This window comes from Pyxicephalus adspersus, chromosome 1 (assembly GCF_032062135.1).
Source record: "Pyxicephalus adspersus chromosome 1, UCB_Pads_2.0, whole genome shotgun sequence".
In the NCBI taxonomy this organism is placed as follows: domain Eukaryota; kingdom Metazoa; phylum Chordata; class Amphibia; order Anura; family Pyxicephalidae; genus Pyxicephalus; species Pyxicephalus adspersus.
The window spans coordinates 95,317,163-95,343,962 of NC_092858.1; the positions used below are offsets into that span (position 1 = coordinate 95,317,163).

The following is a 26,800-nucleotide window of genomic DNA, read 5'->3' on the forward strand; positions in this document are numbered from 1 at the left end:
AGAATATCAGGTATTATTGTAACATTTTCCACAAAGTCCTTTTGCCTGGAATTTAATTTTTTATACAGGTAACGTTTATGTTCTTTGTGTAACTATAAATCAGAATACTGCAATTACTGTGTCACCCCTACACATTAATTGATATGCTAAAACTGATCACACTTGTGTTTGTAAACATTCTGACCATGCAAGGTGGCATTAAATGGAAAAAAAAAACAGAAAGTTTGTTTACTGCCAATGTACATATATGAGTACTTTGGTATACCTCTGGCTGCCAGGATTAAATTACGTAAACTGGCTCTTGCCAATCAAGATGGATGGAAGAGGACTGGGTGAAGATGGTGGTGCCTGTGATGGAGCAAGTACAAGTATGTTTAGTTAAAAAAAATTGCAGGTAAGTTTATTTTATTCCAGAAGGGACATGGCTTGTCCTTTTTGCGGTAAAGGTAAATCTGTCTGCTAACAATTTTTGATATTTTAACATTAAATGTCATTTTAACGAACGAGTTCATAGATTATGGAACTACTAAAATGTGTTTCAGAACAAATGTTCATTTCTGCATTTCCAGTAACCAAATTAATGGTTATTTATGGTATTGTTGTAATCTATTGTGATTGAGGACTGTGCGTTTCAGTCAATAAGAAAATTATTCTTGTTCAAAGCTTTCATCCAAGATCCATATTGTCTTTTTCATCATGATTTTCATTGACCACAAGGTCTTTTTCAAAGGCTTGAAGAAAGACATGTCTGAATAAATACTTTACTTAAATTTGACAGAAAAAAAACATAAGCCAATTCTCTTGGTACACCACTCTGAATTCATAACTCCTTTGGAAGAAGGTGATTCACTTTTGAGGATGTCTGATGTTTAGTAGTGTAGACAATTTGCTGTCTTTTTTTAGTTTATATTCTCATTTACCTGCAGCTAGGATAGCATTAAATGATGCTGCTGATCTCTCTGTGAGACATCACAAGCTAACATCTGTTCTGAGAGGCTTTGCAGAAAACTGTCTGGAAATATGCTAAGTTACTAAATGATTTATTGATTTTCATCCGCTTTGCTGCTGAAAACTTTAAAGCAAATTAATTCTATTCTTACAACCCTGAAGCTTTAATCACTTGAGCACGCCTAAACTTCAAGCTCCGTTCTTCAGGCTTCTTTTTTCTAAAGATAAGTTCATTGTAAGGTTAAGGATTTTTTTAAATGACACATAGCAAAATATGAAGAATTTAACCAATTCAAAGCTGCTAGTAAACATAGCTTAAAATCCTAGTAATTCACTAAAACTATTTTTTAATCTCTGCTAAGTCACTTCAATGTTACATAGATATTACTTAACCAATTTTTCATTTTGATGTGCATAATCCTATTAACCTGTATTATTTTTTTAATCGTTTTTTATATAATGTGTCATATTTTGGGAATTTTGTCAAAACCGTGTTTGTTCATCACATTTTTAGGCTCTTGTGTTTTTGTGTTTTACTACTCCTTCTTGTAATGCAAGTCTGTTAAGCTGATTTACTAGAGGAATAGAGGCTGTCCACCATGCAAAGTGTAAATCCGAATCTATCATTAATTGAAAAAAGAGATTCTGCAATCAGTAATTCCTCTTAAAATAAATTTAAGAAGGCAGTGACAATCAACCTAATTTGTGATATTAGAACTGCTACAGTTTCAATCCTTATTTGGTGCTTATGCACAATCTTTGACCGAAGGTTGGTTTTTCTAATGCTGACTGATTTTGAGAGAATATGTGTGGGAGGAGGAGTCCCAAATACAAAGTAGGCAGGGAGTTCCCTCAAGATCACTGGAAGAACATATGGAGACAGGGCAATAAAAATCACACTCTTTACCTCTTTGCTCAGCCTCAGGAGACTAGTTACACCATCCCAGCACACGGTTGCCCCCAGGACTTCTGTGCGTATGGAATGGTGTCTGGTGAAGCACTGACAGAGGACCAGGAGTCCACAGATAATGCAGTACCAAGACTCCAGCAGAAACAAGTCCAGAATACAGAGCAAGGTCATTCATAGGTAATCTGTCCAACAGGTGATGTATTCAAAGGCAAGACAAAAGCAGAGTCTGCCCAGCTTAACACTACGACAGACAATAGGGACTGTGAGATAAAAGGTTATAAAGCCCTAGCAGCCAATGAAAGTGCAGGATAGAGTCGGGAACTAATCTGCCTCTAAAATCGCCTTCAGCTGTGCACAGCCTTGGACTGTGTGTTGGAGATGCAGATAATGTAAATCTCAGGCAGCTTAGCTAAAGGGAGGTAGAGGCTGCGGTTATTTTTTAGTTCTCCTTTCTGCTGCAAGTGAAATCAGTGGACAGTGTTTGATCCTGCGATGGAGCACAACACGGGAAACCCCGGCCAGATAAGCATCTCCAAACACCTGATGAACTGGTATGTTACTCCAGATACTGTAAACAATTTTCCTTCTGCTAGTAATCTTTGTTGGAAGTACAGATCTAAAATGGGTACTCTACATCAGATATTTTGGACTTGTCCAACCATAACTCTCTACTGACAGGCAGTCAAAAAAAAAAGAGAATGGTGAAAATAATAAAAAAACAAGTTGACAGCACATATGCCCAAATGGTCACAATCATAACGATGTGGAGGCTTGTATAACACCCTAATTCCCATTAGAAACTATGCTAAGCAAACAATGATTAATGTATAAGAAACAAACATACAGCAAATATACAGCAAAGTCGTATATGTATAATGTCAACTTCTAATAGGTATATTGTGATATCCGAATGCTTAGTGATCCATCCTTAAGATGAGTTTTATTATTGACAAATGACAAATGACAAATCTAGCCTCCAAGGAGCCTAGAACAAAACTTAATAAGGGATGAATTCAAACTCATGTGTCTGTAATCTGAACTTTGATCCCACATTAGCAATAGAGAAAAGGGTGTTAAGGAGAAAGAGTAGGAAAAGAAAGGGGAAGTGGGAAGGGCTTAAGGTCAATTGGAGGGTCCGTCTCTTGATATGTCAACAGTCATAAACAAAGCAGGGTTACTCCGGAGTACTTATCTATCCTAAATACCTGGATTACCTTGAAGATAGGCTTCCCATGGTTCCCCAATTATATCAAATTTATCGAGCCTGTCATGTAACCTCGCCGTGAGGTGTTCCATCAGTTGTACATCTGTTAAATGATTAATGAGTGCCGTTCTATTAGGCGGACACTCTGACTTCCAGTATTTTGCAATAAGACATCTGGCTGCTGTTAGAATATTGAGCATTAGGCGTTTTGTTAGGTTTAGATCAAGGATCAGAAGTCCCAGTAGGTATATTAGTATATCTAGGTGTATGGGTCCCTCAAACAATTTGTCAACTACCGGTAAGTCCTTCACCATTTGTCAATATGGGGCAAAATCAATTATTGTTGTTCTCTAATATCCATCTTTCTTCTTTTCCCATTGTTTTCTCAGGGTGTTTTTAGATCTTCTTTCTTTTTTCTTTCTTAAAATTAATTTAGTTATTTTTTTAAACAAAATAATTATTTTATTTAGTTATATTGAGTTATATGCAAAGTATATGCATAGTTATGAACTCTATGTGACCCCTTTTTCAGTTGTATTTAATGCTTTTTCTGAATGGGAGTGCAAAAGGGTAGTGAAAATATTCTGCCACTTTACCTGCCAGGAACTTTAGTGGCTGACATGACTGTGGAATATAAGAGCCTTTTCCCTTCTGACCAACACAAAACTCCACCCCCTAATCCGAAAATAATAATACCGACACCTGTGGGTATGGTAAACATGGCCTTACAGCCGTTTATTGAGTTTACAACTTGTTAAATATATTTACTTACAACATTTTCTGTTACAACATCTCAACATTAACTATACATTAACTGTCCCACACACACAGGTGGCCGGTCCTCGCCTGTCCTTACTCTTTTACCCTCATTAACCCTATACCCTATATACCTGTTGTTTTCTTTTCACACCTACCAACATCCATCTTCCTCTGCCCTACCTACCTTTTACAATCATATGACCCTTTGGCCTTCCCCCTACAGTCATGTTGGCCCCCGCCTAGCTGCCCCCTTGCTGGCTTAGGGGCCTCTCTTGATAGCTGCATTTGTTCTTAGGAGTGCACAGAAGATGAATGTTCCAGATAGATATTTATGGAAAAAAAAAGATGGTGAGGTTTTGGCTGTCTGAGACAACCAAGGTTGTTTGTTTTTTTACATAAATGTAGAGGAAGTACCTCTAGATAGTGTGGGAATTAGCTTGACAAATGGTAGGCAACTAGCAGGACTGGATGCCATATTAGGGTTTTATTGAAAAAAACAACAACAAAATTGTCCCAAGAGGAAGGCTTAACGTCAGCCGGTTAACAATCAAACACACAAGCACTTATCTTCAGCTGTCCCGTGTCTATAACAGTCCATTTTCAAATAGGCAGAAAAACTAGAGTCTTGTCTGTAGAGTTTTCTCTCTCTCTCTCTCTCTTTCTGTAGGGCTTGTCTCTCTTTCTCAGGAACACTGTGGAGCTGAATGCTCTCAAGCCCTCACCATTATTGTCTTTTTCCTCTTCCTCACACAGACCACCTGTCTGTGTCTCCAAGCAGAGCTCCCTCACACAGAGCACCTGTCTGTGTCTCCAGCACAGTCACTCACATACAGACCACCTGTCTGTGTCTCTTCAGCAGAGCTCCCTCACACCAGGCACCTGTCTGTGTCTCCAGCACAGTAACTCACACAGACCACCTGTCTGTGTCTCCAGCACAGCCCTCATCCAGAGCAACTGTCTGTGTCTCCAGCACATCACATCCACTGACTGAGCTCCTGGCTCTATGTTATAACTCCACCCTCAGTGCTTCCTCATCAATTATCTACCAGGTGAGAGTCCTCCACCTGCCCCTTTACACAGGAGAGGAATCCTGTGCAAATCTATCTGCTCTCTAGTACCTTTGTAAAGGTAAAGGTAAAGGTAAAGGTAAAGAAAAGGTTCTGCTGTTTAAAAATTTTAATGAACTTTATTCACTTTATTGCTGTATTTCTCACTTTCAGACCTTCCTATGTCTTCACATTAAAGGAAATCTCCCCTACTGGGGGAGTAAGATAACAAATAATCCCTGATCAAACACTTGCCCACTATATCCAAACCACAAATAGTAAGAGTTGCATTTCTAAAAAAATATTATTGTATATAAGCTGTAGACATTTGAACTATATGTGTGTGCTTAATGAATGTATCTCGAAAAAGTTTAATGTACATGTGGTGAACACAGTTTGGGATTGTTTCTTTTTAAGCATAATTTTAATAGACTGCATTTTTGTTTCTGATAATCCTAACATTTAAGAAATTTAATTAAACAGTTCCCTCTGTGCAAGATAAGAAAAGCAAATTAAAAACATGGCAAGATGACTTTTTCAAAGGTATCAAAAAAAATGTAAGTTGATTTGGTCAATTAGTACCCATGTACTATATGAAAATGTGCAATAAAAAAAAAGCCATGATAACCTATTAGTATAATCTTTCATTCTCTGAAAGTTGGTCTATGTGTGTTAAAAGTATGGTCATAAATCCAATTACCAGTTTTTAGGGGAGTTTTAAAGAATATCTATAATGGCTTTCGGACAATTTTATCTTTAGGTGAATGCTAGTCTTACATTCTTGCTTGATTGTACAAGCTTCTATACTTAGTTTCTTACTACTAGCATTCAATAAATGGTGCGGCAAACAGTTACCCCTGGCCTCCCCTGTACCCGCAACAATGTAGAACAATGCATAGGCTTCTGTGCATTTTACTGACATTTCACATTTTCCTGAAACAATTCACTTTTTTCAAAAATCACAAAAATAAGTTTCACTCATCCATATGCTCCATATTCTTTTTATTTACCCCTATATTTGAGTAAAGATCTATACTATAGCCTGATGAGGTCATATTCTGTTCAGGGAGAGAACTGTATGAAGAGCAAAAACTGTATGAAGAACAAAAACTGTATGAAGTGTTACTTCATCTGTCAGGGTAAGTCTTTCATTAGTGAAGCTGGGTGATCCAGCAAACCTAGAATGGATCTGGTCCAGGATTAAAACATTTGCTAGCAATTATCAAGTAACGGTAACGAAATCCTTTCTGCTGCATTAAAAAAACATCTTTTTCACATAATAATCACTTTGCAGTGCTTTGTACTAGAAGTATAATTTTAATGTCAATTTAAACAGGACAAATTATAGGACAAAATACATATTTATTTACCATAACATATTTTTAACCAACATTAATCAAGTAAGAAAATAATATTCTTTTTTGTCTGTGTTGCATAAAGAATAATTTTTGCAGGACATTATCACAAAAGCAGAAGTTTAAGAATTGGCACTGGCCAATAAGGGGTGTACAGGTGCTGGGCTATACTGGTTAATTTAAAAGTCAGAGATTTGTTTCTGCCTACTATGTTTGTAATGCTATGTTCCAGAGTCTCTTACATTCAGCAAATGGGATGTGTGCATTGAGGGTACATGAACAACAAACTGTACTCCAAAAGAGGGATTTACATACAGACACGCATTGCAGAGTCACCAGAGATTTCAGGGCCTAGCAGCTGGGTGAACTATTCATTAGTGACAAAAAACAGCAATTTAATGCTAGCATTGTTAACTGAATACCAACAACCTATTCTGTGTGCACTTTTTGGCACTGCTTTTATTTAAACAGCATAGAAAATATTTAACAAGAGGGTTTTGATGCCTCCCTGTGTGCTAGTCCAGGAGTCCTTATGGTAAATAATGGCCTTGCAGACATCACACAATCATTAATTATTGTGTAGTTAAGAAATCCAGAGGCCTGAAGAGACAAGAAAACCTGGGAAAAATCAAGTTAGAGGTGCTTTTCAGATGAATTAGACTATATGAACTGAGGCAGATAAGGGAGCTTGGGTTATAAATAGGGAATAATCTTAGGCAATGAGTTTGAAGAAGAATCAGCTTTCAAAAAAAGACAGAATCAGTAAATCAACCAGGAACAAGAAACAAAAACATATATATATGTATATATAGAAGGGTCATATAACACAAGTGAATGGGAGGTAGGAAAAAAGATTAGTTTTTTTGTCCCCAGTGTAAATGGTTACAAAAGAAATTCTATCTATACGCTTTAAATAGAGAATTTATAAACATATATATATTTAATAGGTGTGGGCAATATGAAAGAAAAGACCATGCAGGATAAAGCTGAAATTCAGTTATATATCATTTAAAGCTGTTGTGCTTCCTTTAAATAAATATTCGCAAATTTACATTCAACTAGGATGCAGATTTATGTCATCCAATGCAAAAAAGCAATACACTTGGAGAGGTAGGGGAAGCAGTGTGAGCCAATCAGATTCTGCTACATGCACATATGCTGAAAATTAACAAGCATTTTTTTCCTTATTTTAAGAGAGAAGTTAGTCTACCCTTTCATTGCCTTTGGCTTTTATAGTAGCATGTTCACAGATAGTTATTTCTGTTTCATCTGTGTTAGACTATTGCAGGCACAACAGACTCCAACAGCTTTCATTCCCTCTGCTCTGCTTAAGCAGTGGTACAATGCAATTAGGTACATTTCCTAATTCCTGATAGGGATAAAGATTGCTAGCTCATTCCTGCCTTTACCATATATTCCTAATGGTCAACAAAACAAGCTGTGGTGAAGGTGAATCAGAATTGAATATATATATATATCTATATATATATATATATATATATATAGACCTAAAATGATACTTCTCATCCTTTAACTAAAGCCTGGTAAACAGAATGGAAGTTTAAGAAGAACAATTGAAACCTATGGAGTGGATCCTGTTGGAGGTAAAGGAGAAGGAGCAGCTAATATCACATGAAGATACTAAAGTACTTTTCAGATGTTCAGTCCACTAAACAGAATAGGAAACTTGCACAGCATGTCTGAGGTGTTCCCCTACAGGGTTTTAGCACTGATAATTACTGTGCTTGATGTGCATCAGTCTAGGACACTTGAAGAGCTGTAGCTCTGGGATTTATCTAAGTATATTTGTATTCATGCTAAAGGGATTTACTGTGGCTCCATAATTAATCACAGCAGCATGGTTTCCTTTATGTGTCATTTTTAATGATACTACCAAAACGTTCCACTCATTGGTTAATTTATACACCTCATTTATCCTACACTTTAAAAGTGTAAGTTCGGTGTACTTGCAAGGTGGCAGGAGAGTATTTTATGCCAAATATTTTGTTACATGGCGATCATCCTGCAGAAAGTTTGCTCTGAGCTAATGGGATTTACTATATCCCAGGGTAGAAATCAGTGGTTACTGCTGTAAATTCTTCTGGTTTCAGGTAATAAAATAAGCCAGATTACCTGTTGGAACAATCAAACCCTTGAAGATTGTCTGGCATACAATATGTGCTTTTTTCATATAACGTGTCTATGTCTATGGTGATAACACTTCAACCAGAGAAAACAAATAGATCACTATTCACCCGTCTTTAGAAAATTAATATGAATTCCAATGAGAGTACTTTTCCAATAAAATAATGTTGGTACTGCAGTGATATTCATAGAGAACAACCAGACGCTGTTCCTCTGTTCCAATAAGGACCACAGCTTGCTATCACTGCCTAAGTCTAGTATAGGCAAATTTCTGCAAGAGCTGTCACTTTCTGGAAGGCTGAAACAGATTTGAATACTAGCTTTGGAGTGTAGTGTAAATTCTAGATCAATACCTAATAAAGTATATACCCAGGCAAAGTAAAAATAACATATATTGAGAATATCTCTGCAATACAGACACAATTTCATTTTTATCATTCATTTCATTTTAGTACTGCAAGTACAGAACAAAATCCAGTTGATCCTGTGAGAAATCTGTCTGAGCTGATAGTGCTGTCTTTTGCACTGAAATACCAAGCAGTGTTATCAGTACTGATTAAGCTTTCTGTTGGACTGAAGAACACCTCTATCTTATGGTATAGAGATGAAGGAAGGGGAAACCTTTAGACAACACTGATCTTGGGATTTCAGTGTAGTAGAGGCCATGATGATGAAAAGAATGTTCACACAATAAATTGTGTAAAGTAGGCTTTCTCAGCCTTTTTAACCCTTAAAATAATTTTCAGGTCTTGGGGAACCCCTGCTGTAATTATTATATTCACACCTCACAGTGCATTCATTTGGTGGTCATGGGGATGCTTCTTACTTTGCTGACCATTAGGAAGAATGCCACCTTTACAGATGACCAAAAAGACAACTTGTGTCGGTTAAACTGACCTTAGAAGTCATTTGACCACAGACAGCTCAAGGAACCCCTTGGTACCACTTGAGGAACCCTGGTTGAGAAACACTGGTGTAAAGATTCAAAGACACTGGACATATGTAAATGTCTAAAAAGGCTGAACCTAATAGGGGTTGTAACCTTTCCCATCTAAAACTGAAAAAAAATATTTTTGAGATTGATATAATTTTTTCTTACATTTTACCTACATCACCCCTGATAATAGAATCTGATATAATGTTGCAAACATAACAAAATCATGATTAGAAATATACATGGAGAGGCTTCTGCTGTCAGATCCTCCTGTTTCTAATTCAATGGAAATAAATATGCACTGTTTTTTTTTTGTTGTTGTTTTTTTCATCAGAAAGCCACATTTAAAGATTTGCGTATCTGTGCGACCAGATGGACAAAAATGTAAATCATTTACCAAATAAAACAGTCACCATATATACATTTCATATTTGTCTTTCCTTGTTTATAAGGAGTTCAGCTTTACGAAAATAAAAGTCAAGTCTGCAATATGTTTTTAAAAAAAAAAAAATAGCAGAACTGGTGGTTCCATTACTTATGGTGCAAAATATGAAGCCTTGGCAGTGAAGAAGTTACGAAAAAAAAATGTGGTAATGTGAAACTCCACTATATAAGAACGTGATCAGATCTGGGCACCAACTTTTTAGTTATTTATGAGGACCCTGCATTTTTGGACAGTGTGTAATACCTGATGACTAGATTACTAATTAATTAATCTTGCATCCTCTCAGTTTTATTAATTTAAATTATTCAGTCTACTTCATTAATCAACATGTTCCGTTACAAGAATTGTTTGCTCACTGTATGTGTATTACAATCAGTGCTTATGCCCTGCTTTATGTTCTGTGTTTTATCATTTGCACTGGTATGCTGAATTATTACAACCAAAACCACTAATTAGCTATGGCAATCAATAACATCCTAATTGTAATCATTGCTATTTAGAAGATTGTACTTTCTCCCACTTCTTTAATTATACAGCATTAATTAAATTAGCATTACACAAAGAGTATATACTGCACATATTTTATTAGGATTAAGATGATAATTACCTTTAATTATGTATCTTTGATGAAGTTAGTTTGTGATGAATACCTGTACTGTAAAAAAGTAATCTGCAAATGTTTTGTCAAATTGTATCCTTTTAAAGAAATGTCAGACTTAATTTAAGCATGCTGATACACAATTTTATTGTTTAATTAAAAAAGTTAGATTTTATAAGTGGAATGAATAGTTTTATAATACCTTGTATTTAGTGAAAACTGATGCCTGATGTGATAAAAATAAAGTTTAGGAAACTGTACTGTAGTTAAGTGTAAAAATCCCATATTTATCCTATATTTATATTAAAAATACTGAAAGCACAGAAACATTTTGATTTGCAGGAATCACATGTGTTTATAACTTTATGTTTACTTATTTAGTAAAAATGTTTAGGAAATGTATTAAATACATTTAATGAATTGACCCAACTACCTCTGCACTGAAATACCAAGCAGTGTTATCAAGCCTGGCAAGGTCCCACCACTAGATCATGTAAAACATGTCCCCAACTCATATACTCATATACTTCTAATAAAAGAGATGGACCCTATAGTTGATGGGGGTACTAGGTCGGACTGAATAATACTACTTTCAATAACACAATTTCAGTGTGGTAGAGAAATTAGGCCTGGTCTATTAAAGCTCTCCAAGATAGACTGTTATGGGAAAACCTCCAGCAAACCACAGATGGATCTGGTCCAGGATTGAAAATATTTGTCAACTAATTGCAAATGATGTTTAAGAGACCCATCTCAGGTTTGCTGGATCACCCAGGTTCTCCCATGAAAGTCTATGTTCTCCAGTCTTGGAGAGCTTATATAAATCAGGCTCAGAGGTATGGAATTAAAGAGAAAGGTGGGGGCCTATGGTTTTTAGACACACTATTGTATATTATACATTATAAATTATATGTATTTTATATAAATTATATATATGTAGCAGTATATTTCTGTACTTGCACAAAACATAAAGTTAGACTATTGTGATGTTGTGCTTCTATGACAGCAGGAATGCTTCCTCATGATTGGCATTTCACTGATAAAAGTTTTTTGTAATATTATTATTGTTAATATAGGCAGATAGGTGAGCGTGAATGTTCTGATTGCCATACAGTGTTCAAACTGTTAAATAGTTTGCTGTAAGCGACTCCCATACTTTAGTTTCCATGGCAGCGAGAATGTTTCACTTTGATGGGCACCAAGAACACATAAGAAATATGCAATATTATTAATGTTAAATATAGTCATTGTCACTATTAGAAGTAAATGTTCTGAAGCACGGTGATGATATTTTTTAATATTTGGGATGGTAATACAACAAAGGTGCTCGATAATACAGCATATCGGCGTCTTATTTTCATTAAATCAAATTGCTGAAATTACCAACAACTCTGGAGGACAAAGATAAAGTACACTCTTTTGTTCATCAGTGCATTGTGCAACGGAACATTGTGTTTCTTCTACTCCTCCACAGCTTTATGAAAGATTTCAAATTTTTCTGTCACTATTGTAAATAACAGCTATATGAAAAATTTTTTATTACACTAAGGTAAATGTAAAGTTAACATATTAAAACTTTATATGTCTGTATAATAGGATTTTTTATTCCTGCTTGGTTTTATCTTTGTAAAAAATACATCATTTGTTGTTATATTTTTATTGAATATTTTTTAGTATATGTGTAGTATATACATACAGAAGTCAATAAAGCTACAACTCCAGTCCAAAGTTAGCAGCATCAGCACGCATTGGTTAATATCACAATAACTATATTGTAAACCTTAATCACTGACGTTTTTAAGGCTTTTATGCAGTACAGTATGTACATTATCTTTTTTATTTTGTTGGTACTAGTATCATTGTTTCCTCAGAGAACTTTACATATAATATTTTATCATATATTATATATTTTTTTTAGAGTTTTTTAATATTGTAGTTGTATTTTAGCAGCATCTGCCTGCTGGGGGCTCATTTTTTAATTGAATCTCGAAGCTGACATAGTGACTATGTATATATATACCTTATAAATGGAAACCATTCTGTTTACTGATAGTTAGCTGGGACTCTAGCATTGAGTAAAAGCTTTGTCTTACAGCCAGGTGCATTGTTGCTTACTAGCTGGTAAAAGAAAAATGTTGTTGAACATTCCAAACATTCCACTGACAGTGGGCATTGTACAGGAGAATATCTTAATATTCATCTTCAAATTGTGAACCAGAGGAGTTTAAAAACAAGCACTATCGACATTTGCAATTTACCTTGTGTGCTTCCACTAGAATGTATTTATTTGTCCACTGACATAGTATGCATTGGTACTTTACCATAAGAAAACTTTGAAAGATTTTTTACAAGATAAATGGACTTTTCAAAGTGCTGTGTAGTATGTTGGTGCTATATAAATACTGTGTAGTAATAATGATAATAATAATATTAAAAAAAGGAGAATTGAGATTACTGCAGACTGTTTTATCAAAACCTTCTTAAATCTCCCCTTTTATACCTCATTAAGGACAAGACACACTCCTTTAATGTTGAAAATGGCCCAAAAGCCTGTATTTATATCTGACATGTATTTCTTGATAACAACATAATAACACATAATAATAACCTACTACTAATACCCAAGAAATACCAAAATTTCTTCCCGGGTTGCTGGTCCTTGATAATATCCACAAACAACTTGGGATATTCCCCATCATGGTATTGCTGCTCCCATCCACACTATCACCCAGTTTAGGAACAAAATCACAACTACTTGCAGACTATCCCCAAGAAAATTTTAAGGTCACCTCATTTTTTATCATTCAGGTGACCCTTCACCAAAGATGGGTGCCCCACCCCATTCATACAGACACCAGAAAAACACTGCCCTGGAGTACCTCAATGAACATTACCAACCCAATCTGCTTAAAAGATAGTAACAAAAAACCCAAATCACAGCAACATGACCAACCCAGGGGCGGGCAGTGGGAAGTTTCCCCCTTCACAGCTAAATTTTATTTGACCTCATCCCTCTTTTCCTGACCTTTTATCACCTAACCCCTCCCTTCCTTCTGCCCCCCCCCCCCCCCCACCAATCCTGAAGCTGATCCCCTAATAACCCCAAAACAAATTATTTAACCCTATCGTGGCTGCTTTCCTGTCCTCCCAATCATGCACCTCTTCCCCTAAGTTCTCCTTGTTCAGTTGCACCAGGCCTGCCTGTATATTAAGTACAGTACATATCATTGCCACAAGCCACAAGGTATTGCTGTCCATTGAGAATCTTGGAAATGTACCTGATCAATGGCATATTTCGATAAGAACACCCAAATCTGTGGTTCATAAGTAGGAAATGAGCAAAACCAGCATGCACACACTAACAACAAAGCTGCCAGTGCTGCTCCTACCATTACTTTTTACCTGATGAGAAAACTTGCTTCTGACACCTCTTGACTGAACACTTTATTCTCCAGCAAACTGGCACACAGGCTCAGCACACACCCACAGATCTCAATAGCAGTTACATGTTAGCTAAAGTAGGCAATATCTCATAACAACACCCACTCAGAGTTTCTTTAAATCTGAGCAATTAAAACTAATATTTTTTGTATTATCTCAAGGCAAGCAAACTTTAAAAAAGTAAAAACTGACATAAGCATGCAGTTTTAAAAATAAACAGAAACTTATAGAAAAAGCACTTGCTGCTCATATACCATGCCAATACTAACTAATGCTAATAAGCACAGAGATTTTTTAGTTTGCAAGTTTCTCATGCTAATTTAGTGCAGTAATTTCTCTATGTGCAAAGTTTGGTTGACATTTGCATTGCTTTTGCCATATTCCTTTGAAAGAGCATATTTCTTCTGGTGGCTACAGCTTAATCAGCGTCATATTTTATCTTTGCAAGGAATGAAAAAGGGCATTTATGTTTATTATATTTAGGTATAATGTGGCTATATGATGGTTAACTCTCCCACTCATGTCATATGATCACCAAAAATAATGCTGAAATATTAGCCAGTACTAATGATGACCAGAAGAGGGAAAATAAATTAGCAAATATGAATAGTAATAAGGCATTAGTATAAGAATAGTATAGTTTAAGGCTTTATTTATAAAACAGGGAATATGACATGTCCTCAAACATTTCCTGGTGGTTATCAATTACTGCCATTGAAACCCATGGACCTGAATGATTCCCATGAGGGAATGTTTGAAGGACTCTCTGATTTTGTTATATATTATTCATACAGCCCTTTTTGTGATTTACTTCTGGAGGTGCTGGGGACTTTTTTTTCTGTAGCATTCACAGATTCCCTCTCAACACACATACACATGAACACCTTGTGCCCATGTCACCACACCTCTGGAATCAGCAAAAAAAGTCTTGCTTGAGAGTGGTATTTTATTTTTTCTTTCTACTTTTATTTATTGTGCTGGTACCACAGCTACAATTATGCTACAATATGAAGGGTGGGGGGTGGCTAAAGTAAAAAAATTCCTTTCAGTTTTTTATTTTTTTTACTGTTGTTTACTGTCATCTGTTGGGTTTTTAAGTGTAATCTATAATAAAAAATAATCTGTTTTGATGATTCACAATTCCTTTTATTCATTCAGTATGCAGACGACTACAATATCTCTACAGCACAAGGCACAGAACTATACATTTAACAGAGAACTTTATAGTTTTTTCTGTTGTGTTTTATTTACAGTAACCTAATTTATGGGAAGCAATTTAATTTTAAAGCTAAGTCCAGTTAAAGCAAAATAAATGGCTAAATAAATGGCAATAGTGAATATATTTATGACAATGCACATTATATTCACTATTGCATTGGGTTGCCATTTATTGTTAATGTCATGTAACAAAATCCATTTGCAGTCTGTTGTACAGCATTACTCCAATTGGAAAAGAAAGATGTAACACAATGAGCGAATAAGGTGTGCTGTAGTGCTCATGTGCCAACTGAAGAGAGCATTGACCAAGAAATGGGCTGCTGCGTCTCCTTCATTGTACATTTCATACTGGGACATGGGAGACAAGACCTACGTTTCTAACTTGACTACTGCAGAAAAAAGGCCAATTTCCAGTTTAGCTGCACTGTGTGATAGGACTTTGTGAATCCCAGGAATTTTTTTAAATATGCTTGGAATTCAGCAAAAAATTTACAAATGACGAATTTAAACTATTTTCAAATCCCTGTTCTGTTTCAGGAGAATATGGTGAAATTTGCAAGGGCTGCTTGAAACTTCCAAGCAAGAGAGAACTTCCAGTTGCAATACAGACTCTCCGAGCCGGCTGCTCAGAGAAGCAAAAGCGCTCATTTCTGGCAGAGGCAAGCATAATGGGACAGTTTGACCATCCTAACATCATACGCCTAGAAGGGGTTATCACTCGAGGTAAGACAAAAGTTCTGCTTCTTGAATCAACTCACCCAGGTAGAAAAACTAACCATTCATCAACTTCAATCTTCATATTCACAAGCATATCTAGTGGGCACGTTTTTCATGATTATCAGTTATTGATTAGGTTACCTCCAAAGAATACTGAAAACATAAAACATACTTTTGCACCCAATATTTTTTTGGGATGTTGCTTCTTTTAATAAAGTACTGCAAAGTAAAAGGTAATGGTTAGCTGTCATGAAATGCTCTCATCATAAACTTTCTTAGCCAAAAATATATGAATAAAATTAAACTGTCACAAAAAAGGTTATATCTGTGTTATGTGGATATGATAGATTCCTTGTTCAATTAATCCCCATAATAACTTTATATCCTTTGCAGAGAACTGTATAGACCAACATATGTGGCTACAATGCATGATCAGTCCAGAATATCTTCATTTGTAGCCACTCCATTGTGCTGTAGGGAGCTGATCCTACAAGTGTAAACACAATCAAATACTTGATAGTTGATTGCAAAGAATGATTAGCATTTGTTATATTGATCAAATTTACATCAATTGTTCAAGAGAAATTTACATAGCATAGTAATAACATTACAAGACCAATGTTGAGCATATCCTATAGTTTCCAGATTCTGAATCCAAATTTAGCATTAATTGCTTTGCCGTTTTACTTATAAACCAATAAACAACTCTTTCCCTATGTTTTTACCTAGGCAGCATTTGTCTTATTGACATTTTATATATGTTGTCAACTATAAGGACACATCTTTTACTATTTTACAGGTAACACAATGATGACCGTTATGGAGTATATGGGAAATGGTGTTCTGGATTCCTTTTTAAGGGTATGTATTCCTCAAATTTAAACATGTATATGGTTTATTTAAGGGTCATTTAATAATATATAGTGTAATATGGCAAATATATTTGAAATATAGTTATAAAAGTACACCTCATTTGATATCACCTTTTACTAATAGACATACAAAGTTCAACTGCTTATATTTTGGAAACCCTTAGGCTTTGTAGGCAGAAGCTAATTCTCCCTTCTGATCTGACAAAATTATCAAATTGCCCAGGAACCTGATGAGAATTTATCAGCAGACCGATTTCAAGCAACCAATATTTTAGTCCTTGATAAGTCGAAATAGCAAATCTGATTGGAGGCACCTATCTGTTGGAGCAACCTTAGTATTTCACCTGATCTTTACCCCCCCCCAATATGTTGAAGGGCGGGACACCTGTGTGCCACGTTTTTAAATTGACAACTAAGCAATTACTGATCAATTTAACCAAGTTAATGCAAACTTTTCTGTAAGCTAAATGCATTTTTTTCTGTATCAAGCCTTATGTCATGATTTCTTCACAATAAACAAATCTTACTCTGCATGTCTGCTAATATTCCAAATATAGGTGTCCAGTTGCCTGATCTAATAGGTAGGGCAATGTATTTTTAATTTATTGCTAAAATAGCAATAAAGAATTACATTATTAATAATAATCTGCTTTATGACAACCTAAGTTGTTAGTATTAATTACTATATGATGGAAATAAAAAGTAGTAATCATATCAGAGATGAATCAGGAAGTATACCTCTTTCACATCACTGACTATTAATCTCATGTTGTAAAGAAGTAAAAGGATGACATAACATTTGAAATTAATAAATTATTTGTCTGTTGAAGTAGCTTAATTGCTCAAAGGAAAAAGTTTAATTCACCTATTGTTATCTAGCCTATGTACAACAGCCTAACATTGATTAAAGGTTATTATTATTGTGCAATGCAAAATCATATTGTACTTTGAGTTATCCCCAATTCTATTATATTCTTCAGTTGTATAGACTGCCATGGGTGGACCAGCTAACCTGGAAGGGATCTGGTCCTGAAAAAATCTATTCCAAATTTGCTGGATAACCCAGGTTCTCCAATGGTAGTTTATCTAGTTTTGCATAGTGGTATTCTAGCTTAGCTTTTTTTTTGGTTGAAATGTATTTTTGGTTACGGATATGTATACCGCGAATTTGAACTTTTTGTTGTCATCACCAGCTTAGAGAATATGGTTAAAGCATATTAATAAATTATTATTATAAATTAAATTATGCAGACACATTAAAAAGTAAATTTCTGTTCCTTAAATACGTTGATCATTTTGTTTTCAAATGATTGCATAAATGAAAACAATACATGATTTATTTTGTGAAGAAACTCCAATTCTTTAGTAAATCTTTAATAAGTCCAACTGTGTCTTCTCATTTTGTTAGTATTGTTTTTTATATATCTGCTACTTATATGCATGTTACTGGCTTTGGACAGAAAGTGGGATGCAGCAAAACAATTTTCTGTCAAACGTGAAAAATATACCAATAAAGGATAAAAAAGAAGACAAAGAGAACAATCTATTTTGTTGTTTGTATTCCTGCTTTTATGTTTCATCACATAAATATAATTCTTTGGAGATGTGCATTGCTAACAGTTTGTGTAGGCTGACATCCTTTTTATCAAGCCCCGGCTGTTATCTTAGTAGAATACATCAAGGACAGTTGTCCACTTGAAACCCTGAGGCTTTTTAGGACGAATATTTGTGTGTCACATCAGTTTGTTGTTTTATTCCATTTAAAACTAGAAAATTAAAATTCCCTCCCCTTCAGCACTTACACAGCACATGAAAACCACAGACCACAATAGCGAGATTGTGCTCGGGAAAACATAAAAGGTGCAAAGAAAATAGGAGGTTGGAGGGTGGAAAACAAAAGCAAAACAGCAGAGAATTTTGTCTGAGCTGATTATGACAGAGCACATAGAGCATATTTGAAAGACAACATGTATTAGCATATAAGCTTGAGGCTGTGTGATTGTGTAAAAAGCACATTTATAGATGTCTAAATGCTTCCCACCATGTACTGCTTCTGCAGATTTATAAATATATTTTGCTGATTATGAACTTGTCTGTTATGTACCATTTTGATTCACTTTGTGAAGTTTCCAGCTACTCTTTTCTTCTGTGCTAGTTATCTTGTGTGGTTTTATGTAATAAAGCAGCTAATAATAATGATGCACAAAGCACAGTAACCCAAATCAATCAATCAGTCAAGGAAGTGTTATGTATAGTACACAGTATGAAGTAATTCATTTCAAGTAGTGTGTTTACAAATACCCAAAATATGTTATATTTGGAAATTGGATTGGCAAATAGGGGCAGCAATTACAGTTTTGTTTCCATTTTTTCTGGTACCTTTACTGCCTATACTTGCATGTTCAGAGTTTGGGCACAGGTTCCCTTTGCCCATTCAGTACCATCTCTTTAAAGCTTAAGCCCTGTCCCGATTATAATACCTTACTGTAATTTGGTCACTAGTTGCTATTGAAGCCCTATTCCTGTGTACACTACATTGTAAATGGTGTTAAAGCTTACACAGGGCCCATAATATTACCCCTTTCTCATATGACTATTTTTGGCCTGGCTATTCAGGCTTGAGCACTTCATCATAGGTGGAGGTTGAATGCCACCTGGTGAACTGTTATTGAGTGACTAGTGGAGTGACGGAACATGGAGAAGGTCAAAAAAATTAGATAAGTGTATTGATAAGTGGACATTAAAGCAGCTCTCAAGCACATTGGATCTAATCCCAAAATAATAAAAAACACACTTATCTTTATTCCTGCAGATGAGTTTGACCATCTGGAGGTTTCTTTGTTTGACTCCCATGTTGTCCCAGTATCTGTCGTCTGCCTGGTGCAGAGGAAGCACTGACATCTTCTTTTCTCCTCTTTCGGGTTTATCTTCCTGCGTCACCCAATCTCGCACTGCGCAGGTGCAAGATCACCTGATAGATTGGGAAATAGGATTGCCGATCTCACTGCACATGCATGAGATTGACAATTTTTTTTGATGAAAGGGCTCCTTCTGCGCATGCCCTGATCTCAGGCACTAAAAGCCCTTCTGGGATGCGTGATATAGGTATCATGGGAGGCGCTATGCTCCCATTCTGTCTTGATCGCTTGATTTGATGATTTGAGCTTAGGTACGCTTTAAGTTGCACCAAACAAGGTACAGTGTTTATTAAAGTGGAACTGAACTGAAAAGTGCCTAAAACAAAAAATACACCTACCTTAAATTCCGCAGGGCAGTCTGATCCATCTGGAGGTGTATTCCATCGGGTTCCATGTCGTCCCAGCATCCGTCCCCGCCATCTTCTCCTTTTCTGCTTGGTTCTTCTTCCTAAGTCACCCGACCCAGGCACAAGATCGGGTGATGTAGGTTGGAAAAAAAACTTGCCAATCTTCTCGAAAAGGCTCCTCAGGCATGCACAAAAGGACCCAAAAGCCTCCCAGGATGCGTGACGTAAGTATCCTGGGAGGCTTTGTGCTCCTATTTATTCTCAATCGCCTAGGCGATCAAGAATTAAGGGGAGTGCTGCACCCTTTTAAAAAAAAAATAGGGTGTTGCACTTGAAAAAAAACAAACAACAGAATTTTTTACTTAATATAAAAGGGTTGTCTACCCTTTTATGTAAAGTGAAACTTCTGAGTTTAGGTATGCTTTAATGCATACCTTAAGTTAAAATCTTCTTTTTATAGCAAACTTTTTGATTTTGGCTGTATTGTTCGAAAAGAAAAATACAACCGTTTGAAAAATGATTCAGCATTGGCAACTTCGTGGTTTTGTAGCTTTGAAAGTTAGTTAAAATATGCTGAATCCTTACCCATCTACAAATGGTATTAGAAGACATGACTGTTAAATGCAGTGATAGTGTTTGTAAGATTTATTCCAAATGGTGCTGCATCTAACAATAAAAACAGAAGTCTTATTCCGAGTTCTTTTAATACTGTATTTGAACTTTTATAGCACTATATTTGCATTGAATCTGCTTTAACTGTATTTAATAAATGAAAGAGAGAACTTCCGAATATCTTTGATAATGTTCAATGTTTGTCTCATGTTTTATTGTTTCATTTTTTATCTAATGTATCCTTTTTCTTCTAGAAACATGAGGGACAATTTACCATTGCTCAGCTGGTGGGTATGTTGACTGGTATAGCTTCAGGAATGAAGTACCTTACAGAGATGAGCTACATTCACAAGTGCCTTGCTGCACACAGAGTCCTAGTCAACTCTAACCTGGTCTGCAAAATATCAGGATTTCGACATATTCAAGATGATAAACTTGACACTGTATATTCAACCATGGTGCGGAATTCAAATGTAAGAAAAACCTAATTATTTTTTTTTCATTTTAGTTGGTCAGCATTGTAAGTTCAGCTAAATGAAGCTTATAATAAAGAAACTGATTTATGTGCAAACAAATTGTATTTGTACTATAGGAAAATTGTTTAATATTTATTTCCTTTTAGTGCATTTTGCAGGGAACAGTTAAAAATTTAAAATATATTTAAATGTAATAAACCATTCATTCTGCAAGGTATGTGAAATAGTGTTAAATATTGTAATATGATAAATAATATCAAAGCTAGAAATTTAAAATATAGTTTAATTATATATAACATAAATGTAAGGGAGTTAATAGCTGAGGTTTTGACCTTCATTTACCCATGAAAGTATTAAAAATTACTTGTTGCTTTTGCCACATTGCAGGGTGGAAAGAGCACAGTTTTATGGACAGCACCAGAAGCAATTCAGTATCATCGTTACAGTACTGCCAGTGATGTATGGAGCTTTGGAATAGTAATGTGGGAGGTGATGTCTTATGGTGAAAGACCTTACTGGGACATGTCTAATCAAGATGTAAGTTGCCAGTGTTACTTTTGCAATATAATAATTGTTTATATAGGACATACATCATATATATTTTGTTTTGTTGGTGTTGTTTTAGGTTCTTTTGGTCTCCACATTATTCATATACATGTCTATAGCTCTGCATGATCCATGTGTTTGGCAAAGTTTGGCCACATGTACCTTGACATAGTTAAAGAGTAAAAGATTTTACATCCATGGTCACCACGTACATGTTTTCATTTGTTAACTATTTAAAAGTAAACTGATGTTTCTTCATACATGCAATATCTGGATAACATATCAACTGTTTTAAGAACTTAATGTGGCTTCTTCTCCGTGACCCTTAAAAGTTTAAGGATAAGAAAAAGGAATGTAACACTAGCTGTTTTTAATGTTTCTTAACGTCATTTTCCAAATAACTACATTAGGAAATGTTTAATGGGTCTTTTATCTGGGGTTATATATGGCAAATTGCAATTTGTAATATTTTTTAGGTTCAAAAATAGAAAGAAGTGGGTATAGTAGATGTATTGATAAAAATTAAGTTCACTCAGTTCAGCTCATTGTTTCATCTGAGCTTGTCATAACTACTAGAGATAGAGAATTTTGATGTGTAATCTGTATTCTATTACCAAAGGTAATCAAAGCCATAGAAGATGGATTCCGTCTTCCAGCACCTGTGAACTGTCCACCCCCTCTCCATCAGCTTATGTTAGATTGCTGGCAAAAGGACAGAAATGACAGACCAAAATTCACTCAAATCCACAACATTTTATCCAAACACGGACAGAGTCCTGAAAAAAGCCAGTCTGGAACATCCACAACAACAAGGTGTGTGTTTTCTGCTGTTTGAAAAATTGTACCATTTGTGGCACACTAATGACAGCCAAGCACTATGGTTCACAACCTAAAAATTTCATGGCAATATCTTGTGGCACACCAAATATGGCGTGTAAATGACAACTAAGGGTTTGCACATCTGTTTTTTTAGAGTAGTTATTATTTGTTAACTAGCTATATTTATAAATTACCCTAAAAAGTGTATGATAAATCTGTTTATATTTTGCCTTCCCTTGTTTCTCTCTTTTGCCTCATCATGCTCGTGAAATTTAAACCTTTTAGTTTTCATTACATACCTTTTTTCAGACCTAATAACTTCATCTTGGGGTCTTTGTGCTTCTCAAAGCAATGCAGGCTGGTGAACAAACCTTTTAAAACATTACATTTGCTTTAATCCCCCTGGCGGTACTCCTGAGTGTGGCTCAGGGTGAATTTTCAGAAAGTGGTAACCTCGAGCCACAATCAGAGTGAAATTGAGGGCCCACTATGTCCTCACAAGCCCGCGGCGTCCTCCAGTGATGCTGGCCCAGCATCTGTGTCCACTTGGTGATGCCTGGCCGGCATAGACGTCCCGTTGATGATGCTCGGCATCTGCGTCCCCTGGCTCCGCATCCCTGATAGGTTAGGGGATGCAGATGCCGACCAGGTTTGCGGGCGGCATGTGTGCATTGGGGGGGACCTGCAGGAAATTTAAAATTAGAAGTATTTTTATGTCAAATGTACCGATTTAACATTTAAAAATACAAAATAATCATACCCCCAGGGAGGTTAAAGAGCCCTTATGTAAGCAGTAGGTTGGCTCTTGGGAGCAGTTATGCAAATATCAAAATGCTTTAATGGGTGCAGTTCAGTCTCATGGAGTTGGCATTCCCAGACAGACTGTATTTTCCCCACGTAATGCCCACATGTGCTGAACTTAAGTGAGTGAAAGAATTAAAATCTAGTGAATAAAATGAACAGTCAGGTAATTGTGAGGAAATGTATAGAAGTTGCTGTATGTCCTTGATTCTGGAAATGTAAAGAGCTCCAGCTTGGGTTCAAGCTGAAGAAAAGGACCTCCAAGGCTATATTCTCTGGAATATTGCCTGTGCCATGCGCAACACAGGAAAAGCAGAGGGGGCTAAACGCATGGCTTAAGTCCTGCTGTAAAAGGGAAGGGTTTGGGTTCATAGAACATGGGCTGAATTTTCATTGGGGTACAACCTGTATGCCAGAGATGATTTGCATCCAAATGGTGGTCTGCTGTGCTAGGGGAAAGATTTAGGGGAATGGTGGAGGGATATTTAAACTAGGACAGGGGGGGTGGGACAGTCAAATAAGGTGGCAGAAAGGTTAGTTAGGGGTCAGACTGGGGATTAGGAATACTTGGGGGGAGGATTATGGATAATTGTAAAGATCTTCCCATGTTACAAACAAACTTTGGATTGTGCAGTACTGAAAAATAAAATGATTTGACAAATAATGATGGTAAAAGCAGCAATGGTTTAAAGAGCTTGTTCACCAATGCTAGAAGTCTGGCAAACAAGATAGGGGAGTTGGAAGCCTTAATGACCTACGATGTAACTATGTGACTTCCTGCAGCGTCTAATAAACACTGGTAAAAGCTGAATTTGTGCAGGGAAATCAGAGTAAGCAATTTCAGTACAGTAGAGGAGCAAGTAGAATTGTACAAGTGAAGAAAAAAAACTTTATTATGCATTTTAAGTAAAATATCTTTGGCTGTTACTTGCATATGGAAAGTGCTAGTGCACATTGACATGTAGCATTTTTTTAACATATTTATGGATCAGTTTTTATACTGACTACATTTTACATTAATCATATCTTGCCCTATTTAAGTGTAAAGTTGTATATTGTTTAAGGTTAAAGGGAAACCAGCAATTTACAAAACTTTTTACTGTAATTGCCTTCCAGGCTATCATGTGGTCTTGACCAGTAAACAAGACACTACACTACACTTCCCTATTTAATGTACAGCGCTGCGTAATTTGTTGGCGCTATAAAAATCCTGTTTATTAATAATAATAATAATAATAATAATAATAATAATATTATTAATAATAATAATACACTACTTTTTTAAGAATATATTAAATCATTTATGTTATGGAACAAACAGGTAATGTTTCTTGTAATTTGGTGTAATAGAAAATAAATCCTGTAACATGTTAGAATCCAATTTATTGATGTGGACATGAATATAGTAGCTTTAATAGCTTTCTAGTAATATATAAATATGGCAAAATAATCAAAAATTTTATACTTAAACTGACCCCTACTTTTTGCTTTGGTTTTCTGTTTTATTACAATTGATCACAAATAGAAAAAAACAATTGTTCCCCTTGGCGGACCACAATCAAATATTTTATCCTCATTCAGTTCATGTTAATGTTCTGCCCAGTACCTAATATTGGTCATTTCACATGCATGGTTCCCATGGTGCAGCTCTCCAAGGCTGGACAAGATACACTTTTATCAGTGTAGCTATGTGACCCAGCAAACCTGGAATGGATTTTTTAAAAATCATTTGCTATTTGTTAGCAAATGTTTTTAATCCTGCACCAGATCCATTCCAGATTTGCTGGATTACCCATTTTTATGGATGAAAGCAAATCCTCTCCCGCCTTTGGAGCACTTTAATATACTAAGCCCGTTGTTGGAGAACATTTATGTAAACAGGAAACAGTTTTGCAGAAAAAAAGTTTTGCTCATAGCCACCAATAGATAAACAAAACAATACCATACAAGGCAGTCCCCCGGTTACGGACGCCTCCTAGATATGAACGGGGCTTCCATGCTCGCTGTGTGAAGAACAGAAGCTTGGAGGGGGCGGTTTGCATGACTTGCAGAAGAAATCTTTTCATAAACACAGCTGAGGTTGTGGGTGATTTTAGGGCGGTGAGCTCTTTCAGCAGTCTTTTGAAACGCTTTAAAGACAAAGACAAATTCTGCAGTTGTTTATTTTTGCATATCAAAGCACAGCTTGCTCCAGAAGTTAATGAATGTCTAGGCTTCATAAAGATTTTTTTTTTTTTTGCGTGGTTTGTGATTAGCTCACAGTGAGGATTTTATACAGTAACTGGCACCACGCTGCATATTAATATGTTGAGACAAACATCTGTCCTAATTGCATTCATTAAAATAATGTACGTGTTCCGACTTACATACAAATCCAACTTAAGAACAAACCTATAGTCCATATAACCTGGGGACTACCTGTATTTTACTTGAAAAGAGTATCTTAGCTAAGTAAATGCCATTCACATAAGGGTTACATCTATTATACTGAATGAAGGTTTAAAAAGTATGTATAGCCTATGTAAGCTGTAACAGTCAGTAAACAGGTCTTTGTTTCTCTGATGAACAGTTGCTTTATTCAGCTTAACTGTACTACTGATGGTTACTTTGACTGATACATTGAGCCTGTAATACTGGTAAATTATTTAAAGACGAGTTCTTTTTTTTGCATTGGGGCCCAGATGTTCCTTATAAACAGCTAGATGGGTTTTGCTGTAGACACACTTTGGAATTTGCTATTTTAGAATATTTGTCTTTAATGGTCTGAAATTAACATAGTCCAGTCTCCTATTTACATTTCAGCTAACTGAGAGGCAGAACTGATTGCCTAGCTCAGTCTATAAAGACCTCACATGTGCACCATGTCCACTAAACCAGGTCATCTTTCCTGCAAATAAGCTGTCCAGTCGAGCAATGTAAAGTCAATCTTGTGAAACAGACCTTGTAGAGCAACGCTTTATAGCATAATCTGTTTTCACATTGCTCTCTTCATACAGCTGGGGATCCTGCTGGCTTTTTATGTTGTTGATATTACATGAGACTAAATCTCACCTGTTACTGAAACATTTATTGGTGTAATATCTGTGTGGTCTAATACGGGTCTGTTGCTTTCTGCCTGTCTTGCTCTCTCCCGCTTGATATTTTATTCATCATCAACCTGCACATCCGCAGTGGTCCAGAGGTCGTGCTGTACACAAATCGTATTCCCAGCTGGAGCGTTATCAAGTTAAGTAGAGAGTGTAAGATTTCCAGAACAAGCAAGACCTGAAATGATTATCTCTAACATTTGCTGATGGAGCACTGCTGCAATAGAAGCAGTGCTTCTCTACTTCCAATAACCTTTTATTGATCTGTCACCCGAAAAGACAAGAAATTACTTACATTTCTGTTTTTCAGAGAAATATTTATATGGCAAAAAAGAGTTACAAAAGCCTTCATGCATGTTCAAAGCTGGATTAGATTTTGATACAAGAGATTGCATAGCTTCATTTTCTGTGCATCAGTTCAAAAGATCATTGTCATACTCTGAATAATCCATTAGCATAAACCATGCATGCCAAATGATTGCATTTTATTACAAATCCATTTATTGCTTCCAAGAGCTTGACCTCTTCCATTATGTCACAAATTTTCAGATATTTACTGACCCATCCAACAACCAAATGTTGGAACTGCATACCCTAGCAGCT

The 26,800-nt window shown here is 35.9% G+C and overlaps 1 protein-coding gene across 1 annotated transcript in view; it reads left to right on the forward strand.

Moving 5' to 3' along the window:
• Positions 1 to 26,800, forward strand: part of EPHA10 (EPH receptor A10) — a 349,554-nt gene that overhangs the window by 302,784 nt on the left and 19,970 nt on the right. The window contains exons 11-15 of the mRNA XM_072419571.1: positions 15,541 to 15,726; positions 16,520 to 16,581; positions 20,724 to 20,942; positions 21,333 to 21,482; positions 22,111 to 22,304. Coding sequence (XP_072275672.1) covers positions 15,541 to 15,726; positions 16,520 to 16,581; positions 20,724 to 20,942; positions 21,333 to 21,482; positions 22,111 to 22,304 — 811 coding nt within the window. The remainder of the gene's footprint in view (positions 1 to 15,540; positions 15,727 to 16,519; positions 16,582 to 20,723; positions 20,943 to 21,332; positions 21,483 to 22,110; positions 22,305 to 26,800) is intronic.